The 12,459-nt window shown below is 40.2% G+C and overlaps 1 protein-coding gene across 1 annotated transcript in view; it reads left to right on the forward strand.

The window, feature by feature from the left end:
• The first annotated feature begins 8,436 nt into the window (after window positions 1–8,436).
• ptchd1 (patched domain containing 1) overlaps window positions 8,437–12,459 on the forward strand; it is a 69,435-nt gene continuing 65,412 nt past the window's right edge. Inside the window, exons 1-4 of the mRNA XM_029755062.1 lie at window positions 8,437–8,890; window positions 9,138–9,372; window positions 9,546–9,664; window positions 10,796–10,897. Coding sequence (XP_029610922.1) covers window positions 9,286–9,372; window positions 9,546–9,664; window positions 10,796–10,897 — 308 coding nt within the window. The 5' untranslated portion in view covers window positions 8,437–8,890; window positions 9,138–9,285. The remainder of the gene's footprint in view (window positions 8,891–9,137; window positions 9,373–9,545; window positions 9,665–10,795; window positions 10,898–12,459) is intronic.

Raw genomic sequence — 12,459 nt, forward strand, 5'->3', positions numbered from 1 at the left:
TTTCAATCGGGTGACGTCACTAGCTCTGAGACCTGAAGTAGTTGTTCCCCTTGCAGAGGGGCTTTTGTGGCGCGATGGGTAACGATGCTTCGTGGGTGTCAGTTGTTGATGTGTACAGAGGGTCCCTGATTCAAGCCCAGGTTGGGGCGAGGAGAGGGACGGAAGCTATACTGTTACATATATATATATATATATATATATATACAGTAGCAGGATAAATAGATACATACTAATGGTAATATATACATGTCAACAGGAGTAATAGTGACCAGTAGCAGGATAGATAGATAGATAGATAGATAGATAGATAGATAGATAGATAGATAGATAGATAGATAGATAGATAGATAGATAGATAGATAGATAGATAGATAGATAGATGGAAACAGGAGTAATAGTAGCAGGATAGATGAATACAGTTGAAGTCGGAAGTTTACATATACTTTAGCCAAATACATTTAAACTTCGTTTTTCACAATTCCTGACATTTAATCCTAGTACAAATTCCCTGTCTTAGGTCAGTTAGGATCACCACTTTATTTTAAGAATGTGAAATGGCAGAATAATAGTAGAGAGAATGATTTATTTCAGCTTTTATTTCTTTCGTCACATTCCCAGTGGATCAGACGTTTACATACACTCAATTAGTATTTGGTAGCATTGCCTTTAAAGCAAAGCTTCCCACAATACGTTGGGTGAATTTTGGCCTATTCCTCCTGACAGAGCTGGAGTAACTGAGTCAGATTTGTAGGCCTTCTTTCTTCGAACGTGCTTTTTCAGTTCTGCCCACAAATTTTCCATGGGATTGAGGTCAGGGCTTTGTGATGGCCACTCCAATACCTTGACTGCCACAATTTTGCAAGAATGCTTGTGGTCATTGTCCATTTGGAAGACCAATTTGCTACCAAGCTTTAACTTCCTGACTGACGTCTTGAGATGTTGCTTCAATATATCCACATAATTTTCCTGCCTCATGATGCCGTCTATTTTGTGAAGTGCACCAGTCCCTCCTGCAGCAAAGCACCCTCACAACATGATGCTGCCACCCCCGTGCTTCACGATTGGGATGGTGTTCTTCGGCTTGCAAGCCTCCCCCTTTTTCCTCCAAACATAATGATGGTCATTACGGCCAAACAGTTCTATTTTTGTTTCATCAGACCAGAGGACATTTCTCCAAAAAGTACAATCTTTGTGTCCAAATGTGCAGTTGCAAACCGTAGTCTGGCTTTTTTATGACGGTTTTGGAGCAGTGGCTTCTTCCTTGCTGAGCAGCCTTTCAGGTTATGTCAATATAGGATTCGTTTTACTGTGGATATAGATACTTTTGTACCTGTTTCCTCCAGCGTCTTCACAAGGTCCTTTGCTGTTGTTCTTGGAATTGATTTGCACTTTTCGCACCAAAGTACGTTCATCTCTAGGAGACAGAACGCATCTCCTTCCTGAGCGGTATGACGGCTGCTTGGTCCCATGGTGTTTTTACTTGCGTACTATTGTTTGTACAGATGGCCGTGGTTCCTTCAGGTGTTGGGAAATTGCCCCCATAGATGAACCAGACTTGTGGAGGTCAACACATTTTTTTCTGAGGTCTTGGCTGATTTCTTTTGATTTTCCCATGATTTTAACTTCTATGGGCTAGGTGGGACGCTTGCGTCCCACCCTAGTCAACAGCCAGTGGAATCCCATGGCGCGAAATACAAATACCTCAAAAATGCTATAACTTCAATTTCTCAAACATATGACTATTTTACACCATTTTAAAGACAAGACTCTCGTTAATCTAACCACATTGTCCGATTTCAAAAAGGCTTTACAGCGAAAGCAAAACATTAGATTATGTCAGGAGAGTACCCTGCCAAAAATAATCACACAGCCATTTTCAAAGCAAGCATATATGTCACAAAAACCAAAACCACAGCTAAATGCAGCACTAACCTTTGATGATCTTCATCAGATGACACTCCTAGTACATTATGTTATACAATACATGCATGTTTTGTTCAATCAAGTTTATATTTATATCAAAAACCAGCTTTTTACATTAGCATGTGATGTTCAGAACTAGCATACCCACCGAAAACTTCCTGTGAATTTACTAAATTACTCATGATAAACGTTGACAAAATACATAACAATTATTTTAAGAATTACAGATACAGAACTTCTTTATGTAATCGCGGTGTCAGATTTTAAAATAGCTTTTCGGCGAAAGCACATTTTGCAATATTCTCAGTACATAGCTCGGCCATCACGGCTAGCTATTTTGACACCCACCAAGTTTGGGGCTCACTAAACTCAGAATTACTATTAGAAAAATTGGATTACCTTTGCTGTTCTTCATCAGAATGCACTCCCAGGACTTCTACTTCAACAACAAATGTTGTTTTGGTTCCAAATAATCCATAGTTATATTCAAATAGCTCCGTTTTGTTCGTGCATTCAGGTCACTATCCGAAGGGTGACGCGCGAGCGTACTTCGTGACCAAAAAAATCTAAATATTCCATTACCGTACTTAGAAGCATGTCAAACGCTGTTTAAAATCAATTTTTATGCGATTTTTCTCGTAAAATAGCGATAATATTCCAACCGGGCAACGTTGTATTCATTCAAAGGCTGAAAGAAAAAAATGGAGTAGTCTCGTGAACGCGTATCTCAGTCTCACTGTCCCCAGGCACTCACAAACTCTCCTGCTGTTCTTCCCCCAGAGACAGCAGACACCCCATTCCACTTTCTGGCGGCTTTAGAGAGCCAATGGAAGCCTTAGAAAATGTCACGTTACAGCACAGATGCTGTATTTTTGATAGAGATGCAACAGAAGGACAACAAATTGTCAGACAGGGCACTTCCTGTATGGAATCTTCTCAGGTTTTGGCCTGCCATATGAGTTCTGTTATACTCACAGACACCATTCAAACAGTTTTAGAAACTTTAGTGTTTTCTATCCAAATCTACTAATTACATGCATATTCTCGTTTCTGGGCAAGAGTAGTAACCAGTTTAAATCGGGTATGTTTTTTATCCGGCCGTGCAAATACTGCCCCCTATCCCCAACAGGTTTTAAGCAAAGAGGCACTGAGTTTGAAGGTAGGCCTTGAAATACATCCACAGGTACACCTCCAATTGACTCAAATGATGTCAATTAGCAATCAGAAGCTTCTAAAGCCATGACATAATTTTCTGGAATTTTCCAAGCTGTTTAAAGGTACAGTCAACTTTTGACCCACTGGAATAGTGATACAGTGAATTATAAGTGAAATATAATCTGTCTGTAAACAATTGTTGGAAAAATTACTTGTGTCATGCACAAAGTAGATGTCCTAACCGACTTGCCAAAACTATAGTTTGTTAACAATAAATTGTGGAGTGGATGACAAACAAGTTTTAATGACTCCAAACTAAGTGTATGTAAACTTCCGACTTCAACTCTATATATAATTATTTCCACCTTTATTTAACCAGGTAGGCCAGTTGAGAATAACATCTCATTTCTAACTGCGACCTGGCCAAGATAAAGCAAAGCAGTGTGACAAAAACAACAACCCAGAGTTACACAACTGTAGATATTAATATATACATGTCAACAGGAGTACTAGTGACCAGTAGCAGGATAAATAGATGGATACTAATGGTAATATATACATGTAAACAGCAGTAATAGTGGCCAGTAGCAGGATAAATAGATCGATACTAATATATACATTTCAACAGGAGGAATAGTGGCCAGTAGCAGGAAAAATAGATAGATACTAATATATACATTTCAACAGGAGGAATAGTGGCCAGTAGCAGGAAAAATAGATAGATACTAATATATACATTTCAACAGGAGGAATAGTGACCAGTAGCAGGATAAATAGATAGATACTAATATATACATGTAAACAGGAGGAATAGTGGCCAGTAGCAGGAAAAATAGATAGATACTAATATATACATTTCAACAGGAGGAATAGTGACCAGTAGCAGGATAAATAGATAGATACTAATATATACATGTAAACAGGAGGAATAGTGGCCAGTAGCAGGAAAAATAGATAGATATTAATGGTAATTGTCATGACTTCCGCCGAAGTCGATGCCTCTCTTTGTTCGGGCGGCGTTCTGTGGTCGGCGTCGCCGGTCTTCTAGCCATCATCGATCTACTTTTCATTTTCCATTTGTTTTGTCTTGTCTTCCCACACACCTGGTTTCAATTCCATCATTACATGTTGTGTATTTAACCCTCTGTTCCCCCCCCATGTCCTTGTCCGGAATTGTGTCTTTGTAAGTGCTTGTGCACTTATTCTGGTGTGTGACGGGTTGTGTTACTCATTGATTGTTTGTTCTATTTTACGGAGGTTTTTAATATTAAACTGCTCTGTTGGAACACAGTTTTTGCTCTCCTGCGCCTGACTTCTCTGCCACCAGTACGCACCCTTTACAGTAATATATACATGTAAACATGAGTAATAGTGGCCAGTGCAGGATAAATAGATAGATACTAATTGTAATGACAATCAATAATCATTGAACAGCAGCGTAATGGAGTACTAAATCTAATCAATACTCTTTGTAGCAGCAGCGTAGGTTTTTGTCTGAGTGGGTAGAGACCTGTGGATGGGCAAAGAGTCAGTGTGGATAGTCTGTGGGAGAGGGAGAGCAGTAGTTTTTAGCCATATAACAGTCTTATGGCCAGGGGATAGAAGCTGTTTAGAAGTCTGTTTGTGAGAGCCTTGATGCACCAGTACCACATGCCGGATGGGATCATGGAGAACAGTCCTTGTCTCGGGTATCCAACAGGGTAAATGCAAATTGACAACCCCATGTTTCAGCCCATGTATTTATAGACAATATGTTGCATCAGTTATTGGGCTCATATTTTAAATATAATTTTAGACGTGGTCAGCATAATTTTATTTTCATTCATTTTGGAGTAGAATGTCAATCTAAAAAGTCACCAGAACTGAGCTTCTCAGTCCTTCTACATAAAACAAATTATACCGGTGAGGACCGCGGACCCCTTAAGTAAGAGGACTGGAATTGCTCAAACTTACAGTTTAATACATGTACAAAATTATCCTCTTTCCCTAAAAGCAAGATGGTCATGACTTTCTGACATTAAAGAGGGGTTTAACTTGGCCCCAGACAATCCATCTGAGATTAGGTTCAGTCATGGGATTTTCTTTTGCTTTGACAAATCAAATCAAAGTTTATTGGTTGCATACTGTCATGTTTGTTGTATGATGAAGACCAAGGTGCAGCGTGTGTATCGTTCCACATTTTATTTTAACTGTGAAACTATGCAAGGCATACAAATAAACTAATAAACAAAACAACAAACCATGACGAAGAGGTGCACCATACACTAACTCAAAACAATCTTCCACAAACCCAGGTGGGAAAAACATCTAGTTAAATATGATCCCCAATTAGAGACAACAATGACCAGCTGCCTCTAATTGGAGATCATCCCCCCAAAAAAACACAGAAAAACATAAACTTGAACCACACAACATAGAAAATGTAAACTAGACAAAACCCTCTGTCACGCCCTGACCTACTCTACCATAGAAAATAAAAGCTTTCTATGGTCAGGACGTGACACATACACAGTTTAGCAGGTGTTATAGCGGTGCAGTGAAATGCTAGCTCCTATCAATGCAGTAAAATGTCAAACAATTAAAATGTAAAGAAAAATAAATACAAAAAGGCAAGAACGGCAGGACGAATCCAATTAACAACCCAAATATCACTGTAGCAGTATCAAAATGCAATCACTGGGAATTTATACAAGATAAACTAAGAATAATATGTACAGCAGTAGATATATTAGAGTAAGCTATGTCAAGAATCCAGTATATAAATAAATATGCAATGTGTATGAACAGTGTAACTAAAATCACATTTATAGTAGTAGAAATATTATGACGGGATCCAGTATGTAAATACACAGTGTGAAATGGGAAGTGTCCTGTGCTTTAGTGTCTCGATAACATGGGACAGCAGCGTTGCCTGTTAGTGTGTGTTTGTGAGTATAAGGTTTTTTGCAGACGTTTACTGACACAAGCCATATTCAACAGGTGTTGTACACGTCACATAACGTTAGCTAACGAGCCAGCCACCTAATGTTAACTAGTTAAAGAAAAATGAACAAAGTGCCAACAATGAACAAAGTTCCTACAATGCCTAACATTAGGCTCTAACTAGAAAAGCAAACAGCTCTGGAAAATGAATAATAGCATCCGCTAGGGAGCCAGTCAGCTAACATTAGCTAGCTAGCTAACAGTACACTTTAGCTTAAGCTTAAGACATATAAGCTTAAGACATATAGCTAGCTAGCTTGGTAAACAATGACCCTAGCTAGTTAAACAACGTTTAAGATCACACACGTCACACAACGTTAGCTAACGAGCCAGCCAACTAACGTTAGCTAGTTAAACAACAATGAACAAAGTGCCAGCAATGAACAAAGTGCCAACAATGAACAAAGTGCCAACAATGAACAAAGTGCCAACAATGCCTAACATTAGGCTCTAACTAGAACAGCACACGGCTCTGGGAAACAAATAATAACGTCAGCTAGGGAGCCAGCCAGCTAATCGTAGCTAGCTAGATAACAGTACACTTTAGCTTGAAATGAAACCACTTTCTTTCAAAATGTAGATACTGTAATATCTGAAAATGTAACTATCTATCTTGCCTGTATACATCATCACATATGATGGACACGTCTCCCTGTCAGGAATGCCATACCACGGTTGCCCTTAATTTGAAGATGTAATCCGGAGACAGGTGTTTTCTCCATCTCTTTAGCTATCAGACTCCAATTCCACTGATTTCAAAACTTGGTCCTCCACGACACAAAACATTTTATTTAAATGTTCGACAAGATTACAAACACAGACTGACAAAATCAAATAGACAGAAGCCTTCAGTATGGCAGACTAATCCAAACTCCTCTCTCGGCATGTCCAGCCCACTCACTATCTCAGCCAATCATGGCTAGTGGGAAGGTTGCTGACTTTTTCTGTGGCTTAACCAACAAGGCACATAATTTAACAACTGTATTAATATTTACAGATGGCATACAAGTTTGTTATTAAGGCACATGAAAATTCACATGTTCGAGAAGGCATTTCTGCCAAAAAAAACGCATTTTGATAAAAATGACTTGCGTGACTTGTCGTGACTTGCGACATACACCTAGTTTTCTGAATCGGATCACATATGGTCATACATTTGGCAGGAGGTTAGGAAGTGCAGCTCAGTTTCAACCTCATTTTGTGTGCAGTGTGCACATAGCCTGTCTTCTCTTGAGAGCCAGGTCTACCTACGGCGGCCTTTCTCAATAGCAAAGCCCACTGAGTCTGTACATAGTCAAAGCTTTCCTTAAGTTTGGGTCAGTCACAGTGGTCAGGTATACTCTGTTTAGGGCCAAATAGCATTCTAGTTTGTTCTGTTTTAATTTTAATTTTCAATGTGTCAAGTCATGATTTGTTTGGGGCTAATTGTGTCACTCTCTCTCTTCTCTCTCTCTCTTCTCTCTTCTCTCTCTCGTCTCTCTCTCTCTCTCTCTCTCTCTCTCTCTCTCTCTCTCTCTTCTCTCTCTCTCTCTCTCTCTCTCTCTCTCTCTCTCTCTCTCTCTCTCTCTCTCTCTCTCTCTCTCTCTCTCTCTCTCTTCTCTCTCTCTCTCTCTCTCTTCTCTTCTCTCTCTCTCTCTCTCTCTCCTTCTCTCTCTTCTCTCTCTCTTCTCTCTCTCTCTCTCTCTCTCTCTTCTCTCTGCTCTCTCTTCGCTCTCTCTTCTCTCTGTGTGTGTCACCGTAGCACCAGGAGCCATCACCATGGGAACCAGGGCTTGTCAAAGAAGAAGTGATCTGTCTGGTTACTATGGAAACAGCTAAATACATTCCAACAGTAAACATACAGTACAGTTGCATTCAGAGTGACCAGAGGAGCTAAATATTACAAGGGTCAGAACCAAACCGAGCAATGAGAGAGGTGTGAGAGAAAACACAATCGGATTACATTCAGTTACTTTTGGATTACTTTCCCTTTAAGAGGCATTAGAAGAAGACAAAAGGAGCATTCAAATGCATTTTTGTGTGTCATCATACTAGACTCTGACTTGTTCTCTCTCAGGTGGAACAAATTTAACCAATTTAATTTATACGTGTGACTTTTTTCAATGACTAATTGAATGTCAGATTTTTTTTGACACAATCATTCTTTTGAATTTAAAAGTAATCGAATAAGTAATCATCTACTTTTTGAAAAGTATCTGTAATCTGATTGTAATATTTTAGCTGGTAACTGATAACAGTTACAGAGAAAGAGGCTGGCGCTCCCACTGACTGCCTGAAATAAATGATATTCGGAGTTTGAGTCTGCTTTACCAGCGAGGCGAGAGAGAGGCGGGGCACGGGAAGCTGTGACACCAAGAGGTGCATCAGTAACGGAATCACTGTTTACCAGCCAGCCGGTAATTAGTGATGTCAGTTTGTTAGAGCGTGAGGACAACGGAGAGGAGCGGCCAGTGGAAGAGAGAGTGGCGTGGAGCCACCGGGGTGATAGTGGGGCAGTGGAGCGTGAGGAGGCGATGACAAAGCCTTCACCGCTGCAGCGCGACCTAACCGGATAACATCACCTACACACACCGGGGAATCTTTTTTCGCCTAGTCTTACCGAGCCTGCACTCTCTGGGCCAGTGCTACTGGATTACCGAGTTACCGAGCTAAACTAGCGGTTTTATCTGTCTTGGCTACACCCAGAGACGGCTGGATGAGGTGGGAGATGTGAGGGTCCACTGCGCCCACTCTGGGTTATAACGTCACCATCTAGCTGCTTTAAAGGATAGGCTATCGCTTCTCTTGGCTGCTTTCACTGGATCTCTGTTGCCTTCATTTACCCATGTAGGTTAGTTCGAGTTCTGTCTATTTATGGAGCTGTCTCTATATAAGTGCCATTATCTCCCGGTATCTGTTGCTCTCTAGGCTACTGTGTCTACTGTCTGCTGCACCCAACCTGTAGAGAGAGGGAGAGTTGGGGGAGAGAGAGGAAGTGGGGGGGGATAGAGCAAGTTGAGGGAAATAGAGGGGTAAATATATATATATATATAGAGAGAGACAGAGATCTGCAGGTTATTTATCTGTTGGAGCTACAGTCTGCCGCCAGGGGCTCTGATGAGTGAAGCCCTGAAAAGGAGCTGTCTGACCAGGGAGAACTAGGCTGTCCTCCTTCCTGTCTGTCTGTCTGTCTACCGGAGAACACTGGGACAGTAGTGCCTGTGGACCCGATGCTGTGTGCACCTGATGGTCGGCGTGCCCACTGTTTCCTCTCGCTGGTGGGAGAGGCTCAAGACGTTGTGTCCAGAGCGCGCTAGGAGGATGCTGCGCCAGGTGTGTTTGTGAGAGAGAGAAGGATGTTTGTGTGTGTTTGTGAGAGAGAGAGAGAAGGATGTGTGTGTTTGTGAGAGAGAGGATGTTTGTGTGTGTTTGTGAGAGAAATGATGTTCATGTGTTTGTGTGTGTATCTATGTGTGTGTGTATCTATGTGTGTGTGTGTGATTCAGGTGTTGCAGGCAGGCCTGAGGAGCTCCTTCCAGGCTCTGGGTCGGTTTGTGGCGAGCCACCCAGTATTCTTTGCCTCCGCCCCCGTACTGGTGTCTGTCCTGCTGGGGGCCAGCTTCAGGTAACAGACACCCCTACATATACACAACTCAATGTTAGATGTTTTTATTCAGAAAAAGAAGCCACATGCTGTGAAGGGCCGCAACATGTTGATTGGTGCAGGCCTGTAGCAGACTCCTCCATGGTGACACGTTGATTGGTGCAGGTCTATAGCAGACTCCTCCTCCATGTTGATTGGTGCAGGTCTATAGCAGACTCCTCCATGGTGACACGTTGATTGGTGCAGGTCTATAGCAGACTCCTCCATGGTGACACGTTGATTGGTGCAGGTCTATAGCAGACTCCTCCTCCATGTTGATTGGTGCAGGTCTATAGCAGACTCCTCCTCCATGTTGATTGGTGCAGGTCTATAGCAGACTCCTCCTCCATGTTGATTGGTGCAGGCCTGTAGCAGACTCCTCCTCCATGTTGATTGGTGCAGGCCTGTAGCAGACTCCTCCTCCATGTTGATTGGTGCAGGCCTGTAGCAGACTCCTCCTCCATGTTGATTGGTGCAGGCCTGTAGCAGACTCCTCCTCCATGTTGATTGGTGCAGGCCTGTAGCAGACTCCTCCTCCATGTTGATTGGTGCAGGCCTGTAGCAGACTCCTCCTCCATGTTGATTGGTGCAGGCCTGTAGCAGACTCCTCCTCCATGATGACATGTTGATTGGTGCAGGCCTGTAGCAGACTCCTCCATGTTGACATGTTGATTGGTGCAGGTCTATAGCAGACTCCTCCTCCATGTTGATTGGTGCAGGCCTGTAGCAGACTCCTCCTCCATGTTGATTGGTGCAGGCCTGTAGCAGACTCCTGCATGGTGACATGTTGATTGGTGCAGGCCTGTAGCAGACTCCTCCTCCATGATGACATGTTGATTGGTGCAGGCCTGTAGCAGACTCCTCCTCCATGATGACATGTTGATTGGTGCAGGCCTGTAGCAGACTCCTCCTCCATGGTGACATGTTGATTGGTGCAGGCCTGTAGCAGACTCCTCCTCCATGATGACATGTTGATTGGTGCAGGCCTGTAGCAGACTCCTCCATGATGACATGTTGATTGCTGCAGGCCTGTAGCAGACTCCTACATGATGACATTTTGCACAAAGGTATTCTGCTATTGTGTGTTTGTGTGTGTTTGTGTGTGCGTTTCAGTCGGTACAGAGTGGAAGGTAACGTGGAGTCGCTCCTGGTTCCTAAACACAGTCTGGCGAAGATAGAAGGAAACCTGGTGGACTCCCTGTTTCCTGTCAACAGGTCTGTTTTCTACTATTATTGTCTAACAGCTCTATTTCTACTAGTATGTACTATTATCTACATATCTACTAGAATCTACTATTATCTACTGTTATCTACTAGAATCTACTATTATCTACTATTATCTACATATCTACTAGAATCTACTATTATATAATATTATCTACTAGAATCTACTATTATATAATATTATCTACTATAATCTACTATTATCTACTATTACCTACATATCTACTAGAATCTACTATTATATAATATTATCTACTAGAATCTACTATTATCTACTGTTATCTGCTAGAATCTACTATTATCTACTGTTATCTACTATAATCTACTTTTATCTACATATCTACTAGAATCTACTATTATATAATATTATCTACTAGAATCTACTATTATCTACTGTTATCTACTGTTATCTACTATTATCTACTGTTATCTACTATAATCTACTTTTATCTACATATCTACTAGAATCTACTATTATATAATATTATCTACTAGAATTGACTTATCTACTGTTATCTACTATTACTGTCTAATAGCTCTGTCTCTACTATTATCTACATATCTACTAGTATCTACTATTATCTACATATCTACTAGTATCTACTATTATCTACTGTTATCTACTATTACTGTCTAATAGCTCTGTCTCTACTATGATCTACTATTATCTACTGTTATCTACTATTACAGTTTAATAGCTCTCTCTACTGTTATCTACTTTAATCTCATAACTCTGAAACTACTATTATCTACTATTATCTACATATCTGCTTATATCTACTATTATCTACTATTACTGTCTAATAACTCTGTCTCTACTATTATCTACATATCTACTATGATCTACTATTATCTACCGTTATCTACTATTAGAGACTCATAGCTCTGTTTCTACTATTATCTACTTTTATCTACATATCTACTAGTATCTACTATTATCTACTGTTATGTACTATTACTGTCTAATATCTCAGTCTCTAATATTATCTGCTATTATCTACATATCTACTAGGATCTACTTTATCTACTGTTATCTACTATTACTGTCTAATATCTTGGTCTCTACTATTATCTAAATAGCTACTAGTATCTACTATTATCTACATATCTACTAGTATTTACTATTATCTACTGGTATCTACTATTACTGTCTAATTGCTGTTTCTACTATTATCTACTATTATCTTTCATATCTGCTAGTATCTACTATTATATACATATCTACTAGTATCTACTATTATCTACTGTTATCTACTATTACTGTTTAATAGCACTTTCTCTACTATTATCTACTATTAGTCTCATAGCTCTGTTTCTTCTGTTATCTACTATTATCTGCATATCTACGAGTATCTACTATTATTACTGTCTAATAGCTTTATCTCTTCTATTATATACTATTATGTACATATCTACTAGTATGTACTATTATCTACTGTTATCTACTATTACTGTCTCATAGCTCTGTCTCTATTATCTGCTATTATCTACTATTATCTAATGTTATCTACTATTACTGTCTAATAGCTTTGTCTTTATTATCTACTATTATC

The sequence above is a fragment of the Salmo trutta genome, chromosome 6 (genome assembly GCF_901001165.1).
Source record: "Salmo trutta chromosome 6, fSalTru1.1, whole genome shotgun sequence".
NCBI classification, from domain to species: Eukaryota; Metazoa; Chordata; class Actinopteri; order Salmoniformes; family Salmonidae; genus Salmo; species Salmo trutta.